This window comes from Vipera berus, assembly GCF_964194415.1.
Source record: "Vipera berus genome assembly, chromosome: Z".
Lineage (NCBI taxonomy): Eukaryota > Metazoa > Chordata > Lepidosauria > Squamata > Viperidae > Vipera > Vipera berus.
In genome coordinates, this window is record NC_138205.1 from 92,450,426 (window position 1) to 92,477,099 (window position 26,674).

Consider the following 26,674-nt stretch of genomic DNA (forward strand, 5'->3'; position numbering starts at 1 on the left):
GGTAACGTCCATGGCTTTAAACAAATGGTACATAATCTCAACTTTACTTTCAGTTTCCAGATACACTCTTAATAGCTGAATCAAATTGTAATTTTATTTGATAAATACGGGGAAATGGTAAAGAATGTGAAAAGCAATCACATTAATGATATCTTTAAAATGTATGTTAATTAAAGTGTGAATCAAATTAAAACTATTTTTAAATGTCTATTTGTTCCCCAAAGTGTTTTGTTTCCAGTAGCATACCTCTTACCTCAGCAACCCATTGAAAGGTTAAGTGTAACCTTCATCTGAAAAATGTATGCAACTTTACTTTAAATTCAATTTCAAGCTGAATCATGTTACATTAGAAATCCCAAACAAACTAAGCATTAATCATCCCTCCCCCACAAAGAAGAAACCTATTTATTTCCTAACAGAATGTCATAACCAGATACTATTGTTTAAAGTATACATAAAATGATGGAGATAAAGAGGGGACAAAAATATTACTGATAATCCAACTTGGTATTATTTTATCTTAATCATACATGATCATACATACAATTTAATTCTCAATAGATATTTTCAGGGGTTGCTTTAGAAGTGTGATTGTGTCACCAAACTAAAACCTAAGTAACTGTTGATACGATTACACCAGTGTTACTTCTTTGTTACTGTTTGAAATGCATTTTAGTTTCTTTATAAAATAATGGGTAATCTTTAAAATTGATTTTTGATGCTTTGAGGCACTGCACCACAAAAATAATGAACACTAATGTCAATGATATTGGACAGAAATTCATTTTAGCTTTATTTCATGTCCAGTGCAATTTTGCTAAGCCTTGAACTGCCAAAGCACTGTTATTAACTTGCTGGTAACCTAACATATGGGAACAGCAAGCAAAAGTGATAAGAGTACAGGTTGATCTAAGCACATCAAGGCTACCAGTAGCCCTCCCCTGCCACTACAATTCAATTTCCACTTTTATTTTTCACTGGATTCATTACTTTACAGTCATTCTTTTTTCTGCTTAATAGTGCCATCTGGAGGCTTAAAACTGATCAGATCAAAGATAATAAATTAAAAACATGTAGGGTATCTTAGAAATGCAAACATGTCAAGTGTGAACAGACATGTATTGAAAGATCTGTAACATCTTTCTGTCTGTCCTTTGAGGTAGACCAGGTCAAGAAAAGGGCACTGCAGCAATTCCAGAAAGGCTCTTTATTGCAACAAAATAAGAGTAACATAATCTTACTGCAATATTGTTTCTATCCCATCTTAAACAAAATCAACATGGGATTATTTTGAGGCTTTTTTTCCAAGTATCCCTCTATTTCAAAACTCTATAATCTTTTCCTTAAGTCTTCCTTTAACAGCTTGTGCCTTCCTTCTATATCCCCAAGGCCAGTTCTATATTCCCATATATTTTCCTACTGTTTAGGAAGAACAATATTTAATATTTGCTCTTTATATCCATGATGCAGATTTTAATTGGAAAGGGGGAGTTTAAATCATGGTTTGATCAGCTATTATGCCTTTCCCCATCTTGCCTTGTACACTTGGCTTCTAGTTTACTGGTTTGTAAACAGTGCCTTAGGCATCACAGGAGAAGGAATAAATGAAATCTGTTCCTTCTTTCCACATATCTTAATAGAGATGTGGGGAAACCAAATCCACATGATAAATCCCTATTTGAATACAAGTAGTCTAATCCCTTATCCATCTTACTGTCTGGCTGTGCTAAGCTATAATGTGGCTAGTTTGAGTTTGGCTTAGCATGAATCATAATATAGAGAGGATGTTTATATATCTGAATCTCACAGTTGTCATTTGTTTAAAAAAATTCTCTAATATTAGATATATTTTACCATACTCTTGAATGGTATGGCACTATGGTACTATATAATATGTAGCTATAGATAGTACTTGAATTACAATCATTCAGCAGCAGTTATGACAGTGCCAAATAAATGATGGTTAGCTCCGATCCAGTTCCACACAGACATGTCTCAATTTAGCACTTACAACAGTTGCAGCATTGCACATCACATGATCTCAATTTGCAAGCTTCCCTGCCAGCTTCCCACAAGTCAATGGGGAAGCCGGCAGATAAACTTCCTCACATCTCTGCACAGCACTCACTGCTCATTAATCTCCTTCATTTGGCAGCAACCACATAACTTGCCTACCCTCTGCTTGTAAACAACCCGTGATTATGTAATTTCCTGCTAGTTTCCTCCCTGACTTTGATTGTGAGAAGCTAGCAGGGAAGTGCGAGTAGGTACTTACTTAATGACTCACTTAATGACAGTATCCCAATCCCAATTGTCATCTTCCTGTACCTCAGCCTTAGTAATTTAAATGCATTACCGTAATAGGGATTTTTTAAATTTTGCAAGTAAGCATAGGAGATGTTGAAGTTATGTATGCAACCATTTCTTCTGGTGTTCATGCAACACAACTTGTCAGCTTTTTGATCTGGCTCTTCTTTACAGTTATCAGAAAAGTTAATTAGATTGCAGAGGGCTGCCAAGGGAAACTTGGTTTCATCTAATCATCTGAGATCTCAAAAGCATAGTTTGCAGCCCTCTATTGGGCAGAAATAGCCATAGCTGAAATATATTAATTCCAATTACTTAACTGCATATGTGGGTGAAGAAACAAACTTTCAATTCTATTCATAACTAGCTTTCTATACGCTTTAAAAAAATATTTTATCTTCCACTTTAGTCTAAGCAATCACAGGTGACAATGAAGCCTTCAACAGCAAATCGGCCTAGTTGATACAAATGTTCTGCAATGTTCACAAACATTTCAACTGTTGAGACAAGGACAAACAAATTCTAAATTGGAATATTTACAAACTATTTTGCTGAAAGAAGCAAAAATCACTATGGGTATAGTGATGGAGAGAAATGCAAACAAACTGCGAGGGAGGGGGGCAGACTGCAGTCCAAAACAATGACAGGATGGAGAGATCAATGCAAAGAATCAGTTGAAACAGAACTGCTTAAAGAACAAAAAGTTTAAAAGGAATGTGATGGAAAACAGGAATTTAGGTTTTTTTTAAAAAAGGCGGTTAATAATCACCAGGATGAACAATACAAATTGTTGAGAATATGATGGGCTGAAAATTGACTTGAAATAAAGGGACGTTTTTTTAGCACCACTGAATAAGAAAAAGTCTCTGGCCACTAAGTATCTCCTTTCCATAGATTCTATGTCTTAACCACTTTTTTTAATGATTCTTGTGTTTTAAATAAGAAACTGGTTTACTATTAAACAAGAAACTAGCATAATATGTTATTGTGATGGTAGAATAAGATCACACTGGAATGGTTGATATTATCCTCAGCAGCTAATTTACCCTTCCAGTAAATTGATGTTTTGGCATCTGTGGCAGGCATTTTGTGATTGTGTGACTATTTGTGAAATGAGCCTTACCACATCTTCTAAATGCACTTCCAGCCTCAAATCTATCTCTGTATCTGTGAAGTAGCTACTATCTATCTATCTATCTATCTATCTATCTATCTATCTATCTATCTATCTATCTATCTATCCATCCATCCATCTATGTTTGTTTACTTGTTTACTTATTTATTTATTCATTTGTTCGTTCATTCATTCAATCAATCATTTATTTATTTATTTAAAATGTATATGCCCCCCCCCCTTCTGCCAATCTTGCTGTCCAGGGAGACTGTGGGTGGCGTACTGTCATACACATAGAATCTCATTCACAGGAGGCCAGAAAATTGCTCTAGCTTATGATGTATGAAAGAAGAAAAGCAGAATAATTGTCAAGGGTATCACAGATATTAGGCCCATAACTCCTATTAGTCTCAAACTGCTTAAGGCAGTACTGTTGTGGGACTGATGGATGTTCTGGGCTAAAACTGACAAGATTCAGATTGGAAGGAGGCTAATTAAAACCTTGCTCAAATACAGACATATGTGAAAAGGGTGGGGGAGAAAATGGGAACAGATAAGCAGTAAACTGAAAGTGTTTGAACAGGTCTATGCTACAGTACTGTACTAAGACACAAGATAACTGGAAGTTTTCTTGGATCTTAAATTATAAGAGTTAAGGTGGTATCAATTACTTTGTATCAGACTCAGATATTATTAAGATATATTACACATATATACAAAATATTGAAAAATGTTAAATGTTGGTGCATGCTAGTGCTCAGTACAGATCTATGTATTGTTAAACTCCAATTCTAAAACCTGCTCAGGTAGGAAGAGTGGAAAAGAGGCATGTACTTCCTTATTCAGATGTACTGCTTCTATTTCATTATATTCAGCCTAGAGAACTTAAATATATTAAGAACGGAGTTCCAGAGATTAAAATAAACTTATTGTATATAAGGCAGTCCTCAAAACGTTTTGTTTATTTAAAATTTCTATGTGAAGTCTGGATGTTTTAAAAATAAAACCATATTTTTAAAATGTAAACAAAATGAGTAGTTGCTTTGTTTGGAGGGGGAAGATTGCAATGTTTTGTTATATATTTTGTAAACTATTCTGTTAGAAGAGAACATACAGTATAGCGGAAATGGACTGTAACCTATTCTAAATAAAACTTGTTTTTGTATCTTATGTAGCCCAGTAACAAGAGCATGCTTGCATGTGTGCAGAAAGCTAAAACACTGATTTGTTTTCAACAAATTTACTCAGCCTATTGACTTCATTTCTTGACTCTAGGTACGTGTTCATGAGAAATCTAATCTATGGAAACAAGCAAACACAGCCTGTGTTTTGGTGCCCTCTATTGAATACATACACAGACAGATTTCAACAGGACTTCATCAAAAATTCAGCCTACAGTAACATACAATAGATGAGGTTGCCCCTTTTTCCTCTTAAAAAAAACAAGTCTTAAAGTTTGAATACAGAGTTAATTAATCTTAAAAGTAGACTCTGTTAAGAATAGGCTCAATGGTTTTGGTGGCGACACCGCGCCGATGGCGGCTTTCTTTTGGCCACCTGTCTTGGGATTTCGTGAAAAGCGTGCCGAGACAGCGAAAATCAGCTGTCCCGCGGCTTGAAAACCTCCCCTTGGGAGAAGAAGGGGAGGAGAGTTCTCCTCGGGTAGAGGTAGAGCTCCCCTAGACTCCCTTAATTATTTGGAGGTCGGAGGGTGAGAGCTCCCTTGGAGTCCAAGGCTTTCTCCGCACCTAGGACGCCTTTGCTCCGAGCTTAGGAGCGAAGCAAGACGCCGCATCCACATCTGCTATTTAAAGTGACTTGTGAGTAATTTAAAAGCAGACAGAGCTGACCAGGAGAAGTCAAAATTGCAAGTGCTGGAAACTTTAACCCGGGGAGAATTATTCTTCTCCATATTTAAATTTGATTAAAAGGGGAAAAATGGTGCTGGAATGCTGTTTCTTTGTGTGAAAGGACAGTGTCAAGAAAGAGATACATTTGGCAACAAAGTTTAAATAACGTATCGGATTTCGTGTATTCAAGAGCTTTTATTTTTCTTTTTTTTTAAAGAAAGAATTCTTACAGAATATTCTTTTCTTTTTTCCTTTTTCTGGGACTTTGTTTTTACTTTTTTTTTAACTGCTGATTTTTTTGAAGGGGAAAGTGAAACTTATAAGAAGTGAATTTTTATAAGCAGGAAAATGGCTCCAAAGCGTTTGGGAATTTCTGCTGTTTCTAAAAGTACAATCTCCTCTCCTGTAACACAACCTGCAGTGCAATCTACAGCTAAGCCTAAATCCCCTCCACCTTCTCCCCCACCACCTGCATTTACGCTTAAAGATATTCAAGATGCTTTAAAGCAAGCAACACAAGAAATAAAGGAGGAGATGGCTGATCTCCTTGACAGTAAAATGAAGGAGATGGCTGACCTCCTTGAGAATAAAAATAGAGAGATGAGGGAAGACATACTGCTTGCACTTCAAGGGTTGGCTACACATATTGAACGCTTGGATGACCGGGTGGATGAAGTTGTGGAAAATACTGAAAAATTAGAAAGCAGAGTTGTTAAAGTTGAAAATAAGATTGATAGAACAGAGGAAGAAGTGACCATCTCACAATATAGAGATATGGAATTTGCGTTGCAAATAAGAGGATTAAAGGAGGATCCACGAGAAGATTTGCAAGAGGAGATGGCAAAAGCTATAGCTCCCATTTTGGGATGTAAACCTGAGGAGTTATCAAGAGAGATGGATAAGATATTTAGGGTCAATTCTTGGATTGCGAGGCAGAAAAATTTACCCAGAGATGTGGTTATTTATTTTTCTAGGAGATCACTTCGAAATGCAATTATTCAGGCTTTTTACCAACAGAGATTTCAAATTGCAGATCAAAACATTATAATCTTAAAAAAAATACCTCCAAAAATTCTTAGAAAAAGAAAAGATTTTGCTTTTCTGTCTGAGGAGCTTAAAAATCGACAGATCCAGTTTAGATGGGAGATACCTATTGGAATAGTGGTGAATTATGCAGGGACACGATATAGACTTAATACAATTTCAAAGGCAAAAGATTTTTATACTTATGTCCTGAAAGCAGGTTCACCACCATCTCCACGACCTAGGAGAATAGAAGAAAGGCTGGAAGATAAACAACCAGTTGAAGGTGCAATGTCACTGGCTGTTGGAGATTTACCGCAGGCTGAGCCTATTGAACAGAGTTTGGTGTTAAAGGATGACCCAAACGAACAGAGGATGACTCGGGATGCGTATAGACATAAAGAAAAGGAGCAGAAACAGAAGGCCGATTCTGGACCAACAACACAAGGCCCGGTTATTACAGAGCCTGTGGGAGGGGCACGACCGAAGAAATCGACGGCAGATCTTCAGGCAGTGTTCCAGAGGCTTCAGGCCACTAAGGATGGCAAAGCTTTTGACATGGAATGTTAATGGCCTGAATTCACCACAAAAAAGAAAGTAAGTATTTCACTACCTGAAACAACATAAAAATGACATTGTTTGCTTACAAGAGACTCATATTGCTGCAAAAGATCAGAAGTATTTGATTAATTCTCAGTTGGGATCACATTTTATAGCTTCTGCCCCAGATAAAAAAGGGGGAGTGGTTATTTATTTAAGAAGAGACTTATCGGCCAGATTAATTGAATCTGATACACAAGGAAGATATGTTATTATTGAATTAGTGTTACAAGGCAAGAAAGTTCTTATTATTGGATTATATGTCCCTAATCAACAGCAAAAAAAGTTTTATAAGTTTTTACATCACAAACTAATTCAATTGGATTATAAATCTGTTATTATGATGGGTGACTGGAATGGTGTTTTGGACTTAAGTAAAGACAAGAAGGGATCTTTTAAAAATTCTCCTAATCATTCTAAATTGCCTAAAGCTTTTTTTTTATTTGAAAGATGACTTGGATCTAAAAGATATCTGGCGGGAACGGAATGTGGTAGATAGAGACTTTACTTTTTTTTTCGGACAGGCACCAATTGTTTTCCAGAATTGATTTTTTTAAAATTACTACTGATCTTTTCTCCAGGGTCAAGAATGTTAAGATCTTTCCTAGAACATTGTCGGATCATAGCCCTGTATGGTTGGAGTTATTCACTGAAGATGGGAATAGAAGATCTTGGAGACTGAATGAAAACTTATTTAGATATGAGGTGCTTTCGCAGAAATGTAGAGAACATTTGAAAGATTTTTTTGCTTTGAATATGCATAAAGGCACATCGATGGAAATGGTTTGGGATGCTAGTAAAGCTTATATGAGAGGGGTTTTGATTCACATGAATAATGGATATAGGCGTAAGCAGACGCAAAAATGTAAAGAGCTTGAAGAAGAGATTAAATTGAAGGAGAAAGCTCTTATTTTGAACCCATCAGATAAGAGATTAAGGGTTTCCATAAATTTGTTGAAAGAGCAATTTAATATGTTAATGGCTGATCAGGTTGCAACTAATTTGCATTATGTGAAACATAATACGTTTTGTAATGCAAATAAGCCTGGCAGGTAGTTGGCTTATCAATTAAGGAAGAAACAGAAATTGCGTATTATAGAGAAAATAGAATATAAAGGTAAAGAGGTATATCAACAAAAGTTGATTAAAAAGAGTTTTTTAGATTTTTATACAAAATTATATGCTAGTGAAAATATACAAGCTTTAGATATAGATAAGTATTTACAGGAAGCACATTTCCCTAGACTTTCAAATGAACAACGGAAGGAGATGAATCGTTTAATTACCTCTGAGGAAATCATTTTAGCAATTAAGCAGTTAAAAGTGGGTAAGGCTCCTGGTACAGATGGATTACCAGCAATTTATTACAAAATATTATTTGCAGAGATGATAGAACCATTAAAGGGACTGTTTAATAATATCCAGATTGGAGAAGTGCCTCCATCTTGGAGACAGGCTTTTATATCGTTGATTCCAAAGGAGGGCCAAGACCTTACCCAGCCTAAGAATTATAGCCCTATATCGCTTTTGAATAGATTATAAGATTTTTTCCAAAATATTGGCAAATAGATTAATGCAAGTTTTGAAACAAATGATTCACAGTGATCAGTCTGGATTTATAACTGAAAGATATATGAAATATAATGTAAGACAAATTGTTAATTTAATTGAGTATTTGGATAAGAACAACCAAGTCCCTGCGGCATTGATATTTTTGGATGCTGAAAAAGCTTTCGATCAGTTGAATTGGCAATTTTTATTGAAAGTTGTTGATAAAATGAATTTTGGGGATAAATTATGACATTCTCTTAGGGCTATATATCAACAACAATCGGCACAAATTATAATTAATGGGGGATTAACAGAGGCATTTAAAATTGAAAAAGGCACAAGACAGGGATGTCCCCTATCACCATTGTTGTTTGTTTTAACATTGGAGATTTTATTGATTAAAATTCATGAATCAACTATAATAAAGGGGATAAAAATAAAACAGAATGATTATACGTTAAGAGCTTTTGCGGATGACTTGGTTGTGACATTATCTCAACCGACTCAATCGGTTATAGAATTGATGGAAATTATAACTCAATATGGGAAAGTTTCTGGTTTTAAGGTAAATAATAATAAGACTAAAATATTATCTAAAAATATGACTATGAATGAAAAGGAATCGTTAGTAAAATTGACAGGTTATGAAATAGTGAAAAAGGTTAAATATTTGGGAGTATATATTACAGCCTCTAATGTGAAATTATATAAGAATAATTATGAGACATTATGGCTAAAAGTACAAAAGGACTTAAATAATTGGAAAAAACTACAATTATATTTGCTGGGGAAAATTGCAGCTGTTAAAATGAATGTTTTACCAAAGTTTCTCTTTTTGTTTCAAATGATACCTATATTGAAAAAGGATGCTAATCTGGATGAATGGCAGAAGGGTATTAATAAATTTATCTGGGCGGGGAAAAAAACCAAGAGTTAAACTTAAGATTTTACAAGACGCACAGGAAAGAGGAGGACTTAAGGTGCTTAATTTGAAATTATACTATGATGCGGTGGTTTTAACACTGATTAGTGATTGGCTTAATTTAACAAATAAAAGAATACTTTATCTTGAGGGATGGGATTTATTATATGGGTGGCATGCATATTTAATTTATGATAAAAAAGTTGACAAGGCTTTTAAATCTCATATTTTAAGAAGTGCTTTATTGCATGTCTGGAAAAAGTATTATTATAAGTTAAATTATAAAATACCAATTTGGGGGATTCCTGGACATGCGATAGAGGGTGTATCTATGGATGTGAGTTTGGATATGATTTCTTATAAGGAATTACTTAGATTGGTAGGGAATGATTGGCAATTAAAGTCGTTAGGTTAGTTAAAACAAGAAAATATTGTACAGTCCTGGTTCCAGTATACTCAATTGGAAGTTAGGTAGAAGTTAGATCAGAAGGTTGGCATTACATTAACGGATGAAAATTTGGTAAAACAGATTAAAGATCAAAATCGAGCGCATATAAAGAGAATTTACAATGCTTTAATAGAATTGGATTCGGAAATGGAATTAATTAAAGATTGTATGGTAAAGTGGGCTCAAAATATTCAAGAACCGATCCCATTGGATATATGGGAGGTAATTTGGCTTAGACATGTAAAATTTACCCAGGCCCAAAATTTAAGAGAAAGTTTTTATGTTTTATAGATGGCATTTGGATCCTAAAAAGTTGTCTTGTATGTATCCTAATTTACAGCCCAAATGTTGGAGATGTGGCAGTTTGGATGCTACTTATTTTCATATGTGGTGGACTTGTAGAAGTATAAAAGCTTTTTGGATTAAAATTTGGTGGAATATTCAAAAGATTTTTAAGAAAAAGATAAAAGTTTACTCCACAACTATTTTTATTGGGTGTTACTACACATTGTGATACTAAGGAAATTAACTTGATGTTGAACTTGATAACAGCTGCAAGGTTATTGGTAGGGCAATATTGGAAGAAGGATAGTTTGCCTACTATAGAAGAATGGACGGTTAAAGTGTCAAATTTAGCAGAAATGGCTAAGATTTCTGCTTATCTGAAGGATCATTCACAAGAAAGATACATTTCGGTCTGGAGAAGATGGATAGATTATATTCAGAATAAATATGGGACTAAAAAGTTCCATCTAGCCTATGAATAAATTTTAGATTGTTATTATTACTAGTAGTTTATTATAGTGGAATTTTTATTAATTTTTATTATATGGTATTATTATAATTTTTAGTATTAGTATTGTTTAATAATTTGGATATTAATTTGTTTATGTTTTTATTATTATTATGTCTACTTTTATTTTGTTTGTATTTATGTTAAAGGGGAGTTAAAGCGCATTATGAACTTGGTTAGCTATATAGTTGGTTAATGTTAGTTAGATTATGATTATTATATTTGTAACCCTGTACTCAGCTCTGGGAAGTGGGGGAGGGAGAAGGGGGTGGTTTTGGGTGGGTTGGTTTTGGGGATTATATTGTAACTTTTATAAAACTTTTTAATAATAATAATAATAATAAAAAAGAATAGGCTCAATGAAACCAAATGGGAAATTACATCTCATTGATGTCAATGGTTTTGCTCCATGAACTGTTGGAAAATAACAACTCCTACTCCTCCATAACATATTATTATTATTGAATAGAAAAAAAAATCCAGAAACAAATTATGTTTATATTTAAATGAGAAACAAAAGTAAACATTCTGAGCTTGAAACAGCTGTTTCAAGTATTACTTTTCTTCTACTCTGACTTGATTTACAGATAGTCCTCAACCTACAACAATTCATTTAATGACTATTCAAAGTTACAACGGCACTGAAAAAGCGACATGACCATTCTTCACATTTACGAACTTTGCAGCATCCCCATGATCATGTGATCAAAATTCAGATGTTTGCCAACTGGTTCATATTTATGACCACTGCAGCGTCCCAGGGTCATGTGATCCCCTTTTGCAACCTTCTGACAAGCAAAGTCAATGGGGAAGCCAGATTCACTTAACAACCAGGTTACTAACTTATCAACTGCAGTGATCCACTTAACAACTATGGTAAGAAATTTCATAAAATGGGGCAAAACTCACTTAACAAATGTCTCACTTAACAACAGAAAATTTAGAGCATTTGCAGTCATAGGTTGAGGACTACCTGTAGTTGTTTAATTCCTTTAACCATGGAACCTTGCAGAGAACCTTAGCAAATAACAGACACAAAGGAGCAATTGGGACCGAAGGTAAGTTAAATGCATGCTCCAAGATTGGGAGCAATTTTGGATATAAGCCACATCAGAACTACTGTTATCTAGAAGTCAGTTGGCAATTATGGTATCCTTGGTTCTTTTTTTTAATGTATTTCACACTTGAGTACCCATGCAAGATTGTGTTGCTGCATTCTGCAAGAAGAAATCAATTACTCCAGATCTTATAGCTTCCAGGAATTAAAGACTTCCTAGTAGTAGTAAGCCACCACTGGTGAGTCTTCAAGAAATGACAAGGAGAAAGTTCAAGGTTGACTCAGCCTTCCATCCTTCTAAGGTTGGATGGCTAAAGACCCAGATTGTTGGGGGCAATATGCTAACTCTGTAAACAACTTAGAGCAGACATGTCAAACTCGCGATGTCACGTGACATCATGCAATATATGGATATGGTTTTGCCATTGCCGGCAATGGGGTGGACGTGGCTTCTGGGCCGGCAGTTTGACACCCCTGACTTAGAGGGAGCTGTAAAGCACTATGAAGTGGTATATAAGTCTAAGTGCTATTGTTATTATTATCAACTTTTCATCTGGGATCTGATATGGGGAGGAGGTAATAGAAATCATGTAATAAATTCTCAGAACTTGAAAAAGAGGGTGGCAATTTGATAATATTACAAGTACAATCTTTATCATGAAGATGAGCTAACCACTTGTCAATATATCACTAGGTAATTAGCAAGAGATTCAAGAAATTCCATCCTAAAGAATTTAAGAGATAAAGTGGACATTAAAATAAATATATCGTTATCAAGATTTCTGTAATCTGTAACTCTTCCTTCTGCATAAATCTTGTTAAAGAAGATTCCAAGAGGACTTTGATTCTAGTTATAAGTGGCTGCTAAATACTTGAAAAATAAAATAGGATAAGCTATTACAGAAAAGAAGGGACGCGGTGGCTCAGTGGGTTAGGACGCTGAGCTTGTCGATCAGATGGTCAGCAGTTTGGCGGGTCGAATCCCGAGTGCCGCGTAACAGAGTGAGCGCCTGTTACTCGTCCCAGCTTCTGCCAACCTAGCAGTTCGAAAGCATGTAAAAATGCAAGTAGAAAAATAGGGACCACTACGGTGGGAAGGTAACAGCGTTCCGTGCGCCTTTGGCGTCTAGTCATGCCGGCACCATGACCACGGAGACATCCTCGGACAAACGCTGGCTCTTCGGCTTTGAAACGGAGATGAGCACCGGCCCCTAGAGTCGGAAACGACTAGCACGCATATGCAGGGGAACCTTTACCTTTACCTATTACAGAAAAAGTTAGATATATGGGGTCAATATTACTCAAATTTAAATATTTGAATTTGTGATACTTTTATATCTTGACAAGATGGTATAGAATAGGTATAGAATAGAAGATATAAATATGATATAAATAAAATATGAGGATAGCTGACTAGAGCAACTTTGGCATAGGTTCAGGAATAAATCTAACAAAACATATCATAGGTTTTATTGTGAGGTTTATACTGCAGTAATTAGGTAAAAGAAAAAAGAAGTGGAACTATCTTAAGAGTGTTCTTCTGGGCTGCAGGTAGAAAACCAAACTTCTAAAACATTTGGTTGATGCCCTGGTGCCATCTGAGCTGTTATGAGCAACTGGGTGGTCTTTAACAAACAAGTTCACTTGGATTTGTTCCAAGCTCAGTGTCATTTGGGGCAAAATGGCATGTCTTATTACTATCTATCTGAGGTCATCAATATGCTAGTTACATTCAGCTAATAACCTCAAGTCTGAACTATTTTATTGTGCTCTTCATGGTCCTTGAATTGTGAAAAAAATGGCAGGATGGTTGATGAATAGATCCTCTTTGAGATCGAGACTCTAGAAAGAGTACAGAGAAGAGCAACAAAGATGATTAGCGGGCTGGAGGCTAAAACATATAGGGAACGGTTGCTGGTATTGGGTATGTGTAGTTTAATGAAGAGAAGGGTGAGGGGTGACATGATAGCAGTGTTCCAATATCTCAGGGGCTACCACAAAGAAGAGGGAGTCAAGCTATTCTCCAAAGCACCTGAAAGCAGGACAAGAAGCAACGGATGGAAACTAGTCAAGGAGAGAAGCAACCTAGAACTAAGGAGAAACTTCCTGACAGTTAGAACAATTAACCAGTGGAACAACCTGCCTCCAGAGGTGGTGAATGCTCCAACACTGGAGGTTTTTAAGAAGAGATTGGACAGCCATTTGCCTGAAATGGTATAAGGTTTCCTGCCTGAGCAGGGGGTTGGACTAGATGACCTCCAAGGTCCCTTCCAACTTTATTATTATTATTATTATTATTATTATTATTATTATTATTATTATTATTATTATTATTATTATTATTATTATTATTATTATTATCCTTGATTATTTCCATGTTGAAATAGCTTATTGATTGCCAATTGTCTTTCAAATCTAATTCAAGTTGCTGATGATGCTACTTTATATAGCTTATAGCCAAGCTAATTACAGGATTCCTGTTTCCATATACTCCACGCCATCAATATACCATGGGCATGTTTGATATCAAAAACTAATTTAGTTTTCTCTACTAACTAAGAAAAACACCTAACTCTACTTCTCTACTTCTCCCCCTTCTCTACTCCCTTTTCCCTTCCCCATCTTTTCTGCTATTTACTTTGTATTTCAATTGTGTCATATATCATAAATTAATAATTTTTTAAAAAATAATTTAGTTTTCTCTTTGTAATTTAGGAGGATCTCAAAGCCTTTTGTGTTTTGGCTTTCATGTGGAGAAGACTTCCTGGCCATATCTACCTAATGAGGCTGACATCAATTAAAATGTTTCAATCCATTTTACCTAAGTAATGATTCTTGTATAGGCTATCAAAGTCATCTTCCTTACACTCCAAAGCAGCCTTCTAAAAACAAAACATCTAAGTTGATTTTTTTTTAAAAAAATATATAGCTAATATTGTTAACATTGTTAACAAATAACAATCTTTAAATTCTCCAAGAACCACAGAAAAAGAGTCACATGGCTCATGGCCTGCCATGCTTTACCTAATCTGATGAATGTCTAATATTCAACTATTGAAAGCTTTACTGCCATTTTTTCTTTAAAAACATCAAAGAGAATACTGGTTCTTTATTACCTCCACATGACTGACTACGGAGCATATCTTTGCCTTGTATGGATTAATTAAATTCTTTTGCTTTTCTTCACACTGCTAAAAAGATTAATTCATGTATCATTATTTTAAAACAACTTCGTTTTCAAATTCAATAATAATAATATACTATTTAACAAATTGTTGGTTCAAAAAAGGAAACCCCAAAAATTCAAATGCCAGCGTAAAGAAAGCACATCTGCTATGTAAACTTCTTCCATAGATTAGAAGTACAAATTCATAATTATGGCCACAAGGTGGCTGCCGTGCACAAGAGATGAACTGGTATTGCAAGTATAAGAAATTAACAGCTTCATTAAAGCCAATAAGCAACAAACAATTCTTAAAGTTAATCTACTCACTTTTGGAGAAATTCTTGTAAACCTTGGCGACGCTGGTCCACATGTTGGGAATTATTTGAATTAAAAAAGGGAGTTTTAGATGGAAGGTCTGGTAATTGTCTTTAAAAAAAGAAAAGAACAATTAGTGTTCCAAATGAATACATGACTGAAATTACTTTAGAAGAAATACTGGACTCTTTATCAAAAAGAGAAAGAAAAAAGAAAAGAAAAAAAGCAGATTCATAATTAATTCATTCACTTATTCTGAACTACACCTCGGCAACCACTATGTAAGCTTGTATATAATCTAAGATGATCACTTACTCCTCTTACTATGTTTGTCATAGTAATTTTCTACTAACTCTATAAAATGCTTTCTTTTGGTCTACCAATGTGACAAAAAAGATTCTTATTGTGTGCTATATTTTTTATATTAGTTATACTAGCTGCATCTGTGCAACTTGACTGAGCCTTGGTGGAGCAGTGGGCTAATGCCTCCTTAAGTAACACCAGCTACCTGCAATTAGTGCAGGTTCGAATCCCACCAGGCTCAAGGTTGACTCAACCTTCCATCCTTCCGAGGTAGGTAAAATGAGGACCCAGATTGTTGGGGGCAATTAAGTTGACTTTGTAATAATGCCACTTGGGGTGTGTGTGTGTGTGAAAGCCCTAATAAGCAGGCATATACATAGAATGAAGGCTACTGCTAAGCTTGTAAGCCGCCCTGAGTCTTCGGAGAAGGGCGGGATATAAATGGAATTAAAATAAAATAAATAAACTTCTGTGCCTCCTAAAAAGTCCACCTGTTCTGCTAATTGTGATTCTATAGTTGGACTTAACCTCATTTTTATTATCTTGGCATACATTTTCCCTGCATAGCTCAAGAATGAGATGCTTCAGTACTGTGTGCATTCTCATTGGCACCTTTTCTTTTGCCATAATAATATTATGATTGCTGGTTGTCGGTCAGCGGATGCAGTTAGCTGTGTCCATGCTGCATTAAAGATTCTATATAGCCATCTGATGTTATTTTTTCCCAGATGGTTGAATTATTTCTGTTGGTAGCCCATTCTGATAATTTATATTTACATGACTCTTTAACAACTCTTGCTACTTGTTCAATTAACATTGCTGGTTCTAGTGCTGTTATATTGTAGTCTTGCATTGTTTTTTTTTTCATTATAGTTTTCTAAGGGATTGAGTTCTTTGAAGCATTCTCTCCACTTTTCTATTATTTCCGATAGTTCCATTAATGGCCTTCTGTTCTTATCATTAATTAGTTCTGTGGGTTTATAATTCTCTTCTTTTTTCCATATACTTATGACTACTTTGTAAAACATCCTGCAGGTTGTTCTCTCATTGCCTGCTAAAGATATTCCAAAGCACTCCCAGGATTGTTGGTTGCTTGCTCGATTATACTGTTGGTATCTCTACCCTGTAATCTAGTTTATATAATCTTCTCTGATTTTACTAAAATTTTTATAGGTAGTCCTCAACTTACAACTATAACTGAGCCCAAAATTTCTGTTGTTAAGTGAGACATTTGTTAAGTGAGTTTTGCCCCATTTTACAACATTTCTTGCCAAAGTTGTTAGGTGAATCACTGAAATTGATAAGTTAGTAACCTGGTTGTTATATGGATCTGGCTTCCCCATTAACTTTGCTTATCAGAAGGCTGCAAAAGGAGATCACAAGAAGCTGGGACGCTGCAACCGTCATAAATATGAACCAGTTGGCAAGCATCTGAATTTTGATCACACAATCATGGGAATGCTGCAAAGGTCATAACTGTGAAAAAAGGTCATGTCACTTTTTCCAGTGCCATTGTAACTTCAAATGGTCACTAAATGAACACTTGTAAGTCGAGGACTACATGTATAACTCTTTTTTCAATTTTATTGCTTCTTTAGCCTCTTTAGCCTCTTCACACCATCATGCAGTGGGTTTGTCCCATTCTACCTTTTGCTACTTTTCCTTTTTTTCACACAGTTCTTCTGTGATGTTAAGCAGGATAGTTCTGTATTCTTTCCATTCATCCTCCATGTTTCCCACCTGTAGTGGCAGTTGAGTAAATGTTGTCTCCACCTTTTGTTGTAATTGTTCTACTACTTCTTGTTTAAGTTTTGCTATCTTAATGATTTCCTCTTTTTATTTGGTATTTTTCTGTTAATATTAGGTTTATCTTTTTTTTGTTATTAGCACTACAATTAGCATCACATAGTCCACCGGGATTGCTTTTGTATCTTTTATTTTATTTCCTTTTTATTGCTTTTGCACTGAGTGTTCTGTATCTTCTGCTTATTTTTATTAATGTGTAATTGATCTGACTTTTAGTAATGATCTCATTCCATTTATATGGAAGGTATTAGTGATAAAAAGATGGTGTTGGCTTCATAAATCCAGTATCTTTTGCACATTCTCATTCGTTTCACTCTGTTCTTAGCAACATGTGAGCCAATGAACTGCTCAGACTTCTTAGTACCCACTTTAGCACTGAAATCTTCCATTACATACAAGTACACTGTTAGTTTCCATTTTCTCTATTTCCTCAGTAGTTCATTGAAGAATCCTTTTGTTCCTCTGTGTAATTATCATTACATGATGCATATAATTGTACATAGGTAAAATGAGGACCCAGATTGTTGGGGGCAATTAAGCTGACTTTGTAATAATGCTGCTTGGGGTGTGTGTGAAAGCCCTAATAAGCAGGCATATACATAGAATGAAGGCTACTGCTAAGCTTGTAAGCCGCCCTGAGTCTTCGGAGAAGGGCGGGATATAAATGGAATTAAAATAAAAAATAAAAAATAAAAAAAATATGTTTCAATTTGCTCTCCTGTCTTTATTTTCAGTATTATTATTCTGTCAAGAAGAAATGCATCAGCTTAATGTGAAGCTTGTGAAAAAGGCAATTGAAGAAAACTAAGGGATTAACAGAGCAAAATGCAAGTTTATAAATACAAGAAAGGTTTGTGAATTAAAATATGAAGATGGCTCTGTCTGTAGAGCAATACAGAAAATGTTAGAAATAATTGGAAAAATCTACTCAGAGCTATACAAAAATCAGGAGTACGCAAAAGTAACAACATTCACGAAAAAAGGAAATGGCAGATATCCTACTGGAGGAAGTATTAAGTTTCCTAAAATCAATGAAAAATTGCAAAGCTTCAGGAAATGACTGTGTTACGATTGAAATGCTGAGACCTGGTGGTCCGAGTTACCACAAGATACTAGCAAAACTATACTCGATATGCCTCAGAAAAGAAAAAATACCTGATGCATGGAAAAATGTTGAAGTGATTGTCATACACAAGAAAGGGGCCAAGATGATTTAAAGAACAGACAACTTTCTCTCCCAAAATGTAGAGAAGGGAACTAGGGGATTAGCCATATTGGATCTAATTCTCACTAACAGAGATGAAATGAAAGAAAGGTGTCGAAGCCACAGGAACCTTGGGGGGAAGTGATCATGCAATATTGGAATTCAACATTCTGGAAGCACAAGCAATAGAACACAGCCAAACTAGAGTCCTGGACTTTAAAAGAGCTAATTTCAATAAACTTAGAGAAACCTTGGGAAGAATTCCATGGATGAGAATCCTAAAGGGGAAAACAACTCAAGAAGTTTGGGAAATTTTGAAAAGTGAGATAATAAAGGCCCAGTCTAGCACAATATCAACAAAGAAGAAAAATAACAGCTCTCAAAAGAAACCAGCATGGCTGCATAAAGAACTCTCTGATAAATTGAAAGATAAAAAGGACAAGTATAAGAAGTGGAAAGAGGGGCACATAACTAAGGCAGAATATCAGCAAATAGCCCTTGCCTGCAAAGATGAAATGTGGGAAGGTAAGGCTCAAAATGAACTAAGGCTTGAGACCAAAGCCAAAAATAACAAAAAAAGCTTCTTTCAACATATAAAAAACAAGAAAAAAGTTAAGGAAATGATTGGTCCATTTGTGGGGGAAAGTGGCAAAAAGGTGACAAGCAACAGGGAGAAAGCAGAATTATTTAACTTGTTTTTTGCATCTGTTTTTACACAAAGGGAAAAAACAGTCCAATCTATCAAAAACACTGCCATAAAAAACAGAATAGAAACACAAGTTAAGATAGGTGAGAAAATGGTAAGTGAGCACCTGTCCAGCCTAGACGAGTTCAAATCACCAGGACCAGATGGATTACACCCCAAGATTCTCAAGGAACTGGCAGACGTGATCTCAGAACCACTGAGCTATCTTTTTCAAAGATCCTGGAGCACTGGGGAACTACCAGAGGACTGGAAGAGAGCTGATGTAGTTCCCATCTTCAAAAAAGGGAAAAAAATAGATCCAGGAAACTACAGATCTATCAGCCTGACCTCAATACCTGGGAAGATTCAGGAAAAGATAATCAAACAACAAATCAGCGAACACCTTGATTCAAACAAAGTCATCACTAAAAGCCAACATGGGTTTGTCAAAAACAGATCATGCCAGACAAATCTTATTGCATTCTTTCACAAAGTGTCAAAATTAGTAGACCAGAGGAATGCTGTAGATATAATTTACTTGGACTTCAGTAAGGCATTTGATAAAGTAGATCGCAACTGCATCTACATGGAAGGAAGTGTGTAGTGGGGTGCCCCAGGGCTCTGTTCTGGGCCCAGTGCTCTTCAACATCTTCATCAACAATTTGGATGAGGGGATAGATGAGAAACTCATCAAATTTGCAGATGACACCAAGCTGGCAGGAATAGCCAATACTCCAGAAGATAGGCTTAAGATACAGGAGGATCTGAACAGACTCAAACACTGGGCGCTATCTAACAAAATGAAATTCAATAGTGAAAAAGCAAGGTTCTACATTTAGGCAGGAAAAATCAAATGCACAGGTATAGTATAGGTGGTACCTTGCTCAACAGTAGTAACTGTAAGAGGGAGCTTGGAGTCCTAGTGGACACTTCAATATGAGCCAGCAGTGTGCTGCAGCTGCCAAAAAAGCCAACACAGTGCTAGGCTGCATTAACAAAGGGACAGAATCAAGATCACGTGAAGTACTAATACCACTTTACAATGCCTTGGTAAGGCCACACCTGGAATACTGCATCCAGTTTTGGTCACCACGATGTAAAAAAGATGTTGAGACTCTGGAAAAAGTACAGAGAAGAGCAACAAAGATGATTGGGGGACTGGAGGCTAAAACATATAGGGAACGGTTGCTGGAATTGGGTATATGTAGTTTAACGAAGAGAAGGGTGAGGGGTGACATGATAGCAGTGTTCCAATATCTCAGGGGCTACCACAAAGAATGGCTCCTATTTAAATCACTTAAGATTTGCAGATGATGTTGTTTTCTTCTCACAAGACCCAGAAGAGTTACAAAGTCACATACAAGAGCTGCAGAAAACAAGAGAATCATTTGGCTTCAAAATAAACCTGAAAAAGAGCCAGGTTATGTTTAATAAATTCACCAAATAAAGAAAAAAATTATATCTGGAGAAGAACTAGATGTAGTACACCACTACATATACCTTGGCCAATGGATCTCAATGAAGGTACTACAATAAAGGAAATTGAATGGTGTGTTAAATGTGGTTGGCAGGCATTTGGCAAGCTAAGCATAATTTTGAAGTACAACCTCCCTCTATGCCTGAAAAGAAAAGTTTTCAATTAATGTGTGGTGGTGAAACAAGGACACTAACTTCACAATTGATACAAAAGCTTCAAGTAGCACAAAGAGCCATGGAAAGATACATGCTCGACATTACAAAACAATTTAGAAAGACCTGCACATGGATTAGAGAACAAATGAAAAGTATACAATATCATCAAGAGAGTAAGAATGGAAATGGAAATGGGCTGGTCACATAGCAAGAAGAACTAATGGCAGGTGGACCAAGGCAGTCTTAGAATGGATCCCACTTGATAAAATTCATCCATGAAAGAGACTTAAAACAAGTTGGATCAATGACATCAGCAAGTATTGTGGGCCCAATTGGCAAGAGAAAGCTCAGGACCATATTGGTTGGAAATATGCGGAAGAGGCCTTCATCCTGCAATGGATAGACAATGGCTAAAATGATGATGGTGATGACTAAAATGAGTTATTGTCTAGTATGCATTTTGCTGTGTCTGAATCTGCCAAGAAGATCATTCCATTCTTTGCTGTATCCCCTCCTGAGTAGATAAGTATCCTTTATGAATTTTATTACTACCATGTCCTTTGTGTCTTATATCGGCTAGTTCCATTATTTTGATTTCCTCTTCTTTCCATTATTTCAAAATTTTCTGTTTTATTTCCTAGGCCGGTCATATTCAAAATTCCTGTTTTGTCCTTTGCTGTTCTATATCTTGGTCCTTTGACATTGCCACAATTATTTCTCATTGGATCTGTCCATTTGTATCTCAAATGGATTTGTGTAGCTCTATAATGTCCATTGCTGACTTGCAGGGTCTGTCGCATCTTCACTAGAGCCCCTTTAGCCAGGCCATTTCAGGATGACCCAGGATGCTCTTCATGGCTGCCATAACAGTCCTGTGGCACCAGGCCATGCCATACTTCTGCGGTCTTAACAATCTCTGACTTTTCCTGTTACCACCTCTCACAATATGGACATGGGGTTGGGCTTTGAGATTTTAATATGCAATGTTGCTAAATTTAGTTTTCAAACTTCAAAACTGTGTCAGGGATGTACAGTGTACAGTGAAAAATAAGTCATGTCATAAGTTGTATATGTTCATTACATTAGTTCTCTAGTTTTTGCCTTTCCTTTGTTGGAAAATGAACATAACAAACTGAAACTGAAAATTAATCTAAGGATTGCCTAACCACTTAGATTTGAATTCTGTGCTATTGAATTAGTATGTCAAAGAAGACTTACAGATAGATAAAGATCAGTGAATGGAAAAAAAGCAAAGAGATGAAATTTTTAAGGATTATACTACATGTTATGCAAATTATATAAAATGCTGTAGGTTTTACAGGTTCTACCTATTCACTGTATATGTGCCAGATTCCAATTAGGATTATCATGGGTGGGTGCAACTGTATAAATCTTGAGTTATTTTAATGCTTTGTAAATTACTTACATTAATACAGCATTGCTTTGAAGTTTCTGTCTGAGCCACACAAATTCTCGAAAACGGCGTCGGACACAAGATGTTTTTCTTGTAAAACACATGCTGTTTGTCTACAGAAACACAGAATGTGTTAGTATTTTCCCAGAACCAATAATCTGCAATCCAAGATATTGATAGTCTGAATAGTTAGCTAATGAATGCTCCATACCTTCATTTCCTAAACTGATTCTGTGTTTCCTAAGAAGCATGAGAAACATTCTGTTCCAATCGAACAAGAAAAAAATTGTTTCCTGAAAATCGGGAGGATTAAATAAAAGGATTGAAAATTTCCACCGAACTTTCTTGTTCCATCTCTATCTATCCCTCTACCCAGTGAGAGGGCTTTTACATTTCATAAAGGATAGCTCTAGACTGAAAAAATATCCAAACAAAAAACTTAGCAAAAATGTTAAAATATTCAGTATAAATATTCAGCACACAAAATTCCCCAGCCTTTCCATGACACTAAATCTATTTCTATTTCTACTTCTAGATCTAAATATATATATATATATTATTATATCTGTTAGGGTCTCTCAAAGTCTCGTCCGTGCCCTAAGGCATTTTGTCCTCTGCTTCTCACCACCCACTTTGCCTTCACCGCACTCAAGCCAGCCACTTACTTTTGCCATTTCCACATCTACCTTTGACCTCCAGCACTAGGGAATGGCAGAGAATAGAACTGGCAAGGGACGCGGTGGCTCAGTGGGTTAGGACGCTGAGCTTGTCGATCAGAAGGTCGGCAGTTGGCGTGTCGAATCCCGAGTGCCGCGTAACAGAGTGAGCGCCTGTTACTCATCCCAGCTTCTGCCAACCTAGCAGTTCGAAAGCATGTAAAAATGCAAGTAGAAAAATAGGGACTACGGTGGGAAGGTAACAGCGTTCCGTGCGCCTTTGGCATCCAGTCATGCCGGCCACATGACCACGGAGACATCCTCGGACAAGCGCTGGCTCTTCGGCTTTGAAACGGAGATGAGCACTGGCCCCTAGAGTTGGAAACGACTAGCACGCATTTGTGGGGGAACCTTTACCTTTACCTTAGAGCTGGCAAAGGTAAGCAGCTGGCCTGAATGCACATTCAATATTTGCAAGATTTTGTTATTAAAGCAGGATTTTTTTTGTAATAACAGCAAAGGTATTGACTTAAGTGTGAAGAATTATAAAAAGGAGCATAATCTAATCAATAAAACAATTCAGTAAGGCAATAAAGATAAGGAAATCCAGAGAAATCAATTAATAATAATTTATTCAACACATATGCACAATGCTGGGCAGCTCACAAAAATCAAACAAGAAGTCACAATAAAATCAATAAAATAAAAAAATAAAAAACACTAATTCCCTTAATATTTTAAATAAAAAAATGCACTTATGATTCAATCCTTGAAAAGTAGGGCCAGCTTTTGATATGCTGGCCAGGGATGGTTTGAGTAGCAATTTAAACTAGGAAAGCTGCTGTTAAGCCTTTTGCCCTCTACCTTATCTTCTAAGACGGCCTTCCCCAATCTGTAGACTTCAAGAAAAGTATAGACCAGATTTCAAAATTCTTAAATTCCACAGTTGGGATGGCTAGTGAATCTCTCATAAGCACCCTCCACATAACTTATCACATATATAATTCAGAGATTATGGCTAGAAATGCCTTAAGAACCATTTTCACAGAAAAGCACATCTACTTACATGAATGAAGATTTCATAATCTATATAGGAATGCCAAAAATCTTCCTTCTGTAACCTGGGATCTCGCACCAATACTGTTACAAATTCCTGCAAGAGCATAATAAAGCAATTAATAGATAAAGAGCCTTAACAAAGCTCTCCTCTCTGCTGACTGGAAATGTTTTTGTCACACCAAGTTATATGTATTAGTAATAATTCTGAAAGAGGAAAGACAACAATCAAACAAACGTAACACCAATCAACTACTTTGAAAAGCAATGACTCATCTCTGCTGGTCTGTGAAATTTCTTGTCAGTTAGCCAAGGGGGAAATTCTAAGTTAGATAACACTGTGTATTTCCAACCAGGAAATGTATCTCTTACAAATAAAGGTTTTTGTAATTTTCAATTAGTCTCCTTCAGGCAATAACTGCTGCTGAACTAATCGAAACAAATGCCATTATTTCTTTACAGCTAACTTGTCATAATACCCAGAAATACTAAATAACTTTGCTGATGTTGAAAAACAATGTTTAAACTACTGATTAAAAAGATATTTGTTTAAAAGTTCAATTCCAAGTCTAAGTCTTATACATTAATTGTTTAATATATAACAAATTGCAAGTATAACCAAGAAATGAAGGGCACAGTAAAAAAGTTACTGTGAGCACAAAAAGGTCTAATGTGGGCATGGAATAAGTCCAGTAAATGCCATCATGTGCTGCGCCACAGTGCAAACCCAAATAGGAGAATATCCATGTATCACTAAGTGATATCCAAGCCAAGGTAGATTCTGTAGCCTTGCAGCTTTGGGTCTGTCAGTTAAGCAGTCTTTCCTAGTGGACAGGTTGAAGGAAAGAAGCAGTCTAACCAGGAGGGAAGTAGACCTCTAAAGAGGGGAGGGGAAGCAACAATGGAAAAAAATGTCAGTTAGTTACAAAACATGTTGACAATTCAGCAACTTTCTTTCTCAAATCATATTGTTTACCACTCAATGCCTGCAAGCTCTGTAGTAAAGGGTTTTTATTTATTTATTTATTATTGGGACTTATATGCCGCCCTATCTCCCGAAGGACTCAGGGCGGCTAACAACAATAAAATACAATAATACAGAAGTTAAAAGAAAATTAAATTAATGGCCCCTGTAGAATAAATTAAAATTAAAATAAGTTAAAAATTAAAGTTAAAAATTAAAAACATAATTAAAATCCCCGTCAGTCCAGGTCAGCCTGATGGAAAAGGAGAGTTTTGAGGCTGCGGCGAAAGGACCGCAGATCTGGGGCCATCCGAAGCTCAGGGGGGAGCTGGTTCCATAGGGCTGGCGCTCCCACAGAGAAGGCCCTCCCCCTGGAGGTCGCCAGCCGACATTGTCTAGCCGACGGTACCCTGAGGAGGCCCTCTCTGTGTGAGCGCACTGGGCGATAGGAAGTCGTTCCCGGCAGCAGATGATCCTGCAAGTATCCCGGGGCTAAGCCATGTTCTGTTTTCCCCTGTTCTTTTTAATCATGCCTGATTCAGAGACTGCCTGGACAGGTTTCTGCAGTTTTCTTGGCAAGGCTTTTCAGAAGTAATTTGCTATTGCCTCCTTCCTAGGGCTGATATAAAGTGACTAGCCAGGTTCACCTAGCTGGCTTAATGCTACCTTCATGCCTTAACCACTAAATCATACTGGTTCCCTAAGAAACCATTAGGTAAGACAAACTCTAATAGAAGGAAAACAAAAAGTCAAAATAAATTTGGTCTTAAGATTTATATAACATGCATTGAAGATTGGACACTATTTTTAATTAGACATTTCGACCTATGGCCATAATGGAGCCTCCTCTATACTGACTGAAGTCAGATGATTGTTATGTGATCATCTCACTTAATCCCTGCTCTCCCCAATGCAGTCATTAAACAAATGTATGGATTGTTAAGCAGACAAGAGTGCCTTGCGCCCAAGAGGAAGCAATGGCTGGAGTAAATCAAGTTCTGCCTAGGGTCTCTCAAGGCATCCCCATGCCCAAATGCATTTCATGCTCTGCTTCTCACCTCCCACCTTGTCTTCACCACACTCAAGCCAGCCATTCCCTTTCACCATTTCCACTACTCCCTTTGCCTTCAAGCACCAGGAGAACGGCAATAAGTGGACCCAGCAAAAGTAAGCAGCTGGCTTGAATGCACATTCATATTTGCAAGACTTTATAATAATAACAGTAGTACTGATGTACCTGGTATTGGTTTTTGAATCTGGTTTACCATGAAGGAAGAACAGAAATCCGAGTTACAAAGATACCCAAAAGAGAGAAAGTCTCAATAAACTTCATTCATATATTATTTATTTATTTTTATTTTATTTTAATTCCATTTATATCCCGCCCTTCTCCGAAGACTCAGGGCGGCTTACAAGCTTAGCAGTAGCCTTCATTCTATGTATATGCCTGCTTATTAGGGCTTTCACACACACACCCCAAGCGGCATTATTACAAAGTCAGCTTAATTGCCCCCAACAATCTGGGTCCTCATTTTACCTACCTCGGAAGGATGGAAGGCTGAGTCAACCTTGAGCCTGGTGGGACTCGAACCTGCACTAATTGCAGGCAGCTGGTGTTACTTAAGGAGGCATTAGCCCACTGCTCCACCATGTTAATTGCACTAAGCACAATACACAAGAAATAACATCTCTGTTCAGGTTCATAATCAAGTCTCTGTAATGTTCATGGTTCTCAAACTACGAATATTACAAATATACATTCTGTGGATAGACAGCTTAGTTTTAGTTCTTACTCTATTGTTGTAAAG

General features: G+C 36.3%; 1 protein-coding gene across 2 annotated transcripts in view; it reads right to left on the reverse strand.

Annotated features, from left to right (window-relative positions):
- SNX10 (sorting nexin 10) overlaps positions 1–26,674 on the reverse strand; it is a 52,734-nt gene that overhangs the window by 5,399 nt on the left and 20,661 nt on the right. The window contains exons 1-4 of one of the 2 annotated variants that reach the window (XM_081343652.1): positions 23,913–24,026; positions 22,856–23,047; positions 22,203–22,303; positions 15,159–15,257 (exon numbers count right to left, since the gene is read on the reverse strand). In XM_081343652.1, coding sequence (XP_081199778.1) covers positions 15,159–15,257; positions 22,203–22,303; positions 22,856–22,864 — 209 coding nt within the window. In that variant the 5' untranslated portion in view covers positions 22,865–23,047; positions 23,913–24,026. Of the gene's footprint in view, positions 1–15,158; positions 15,258–22,202; positions 22,304–22,855; positions 23,048–23,912; positions 24,027–26,674 lie in introns of those variants that run through there. The other variant, XM_081343651.1, reaches the window with a different exon arrangement.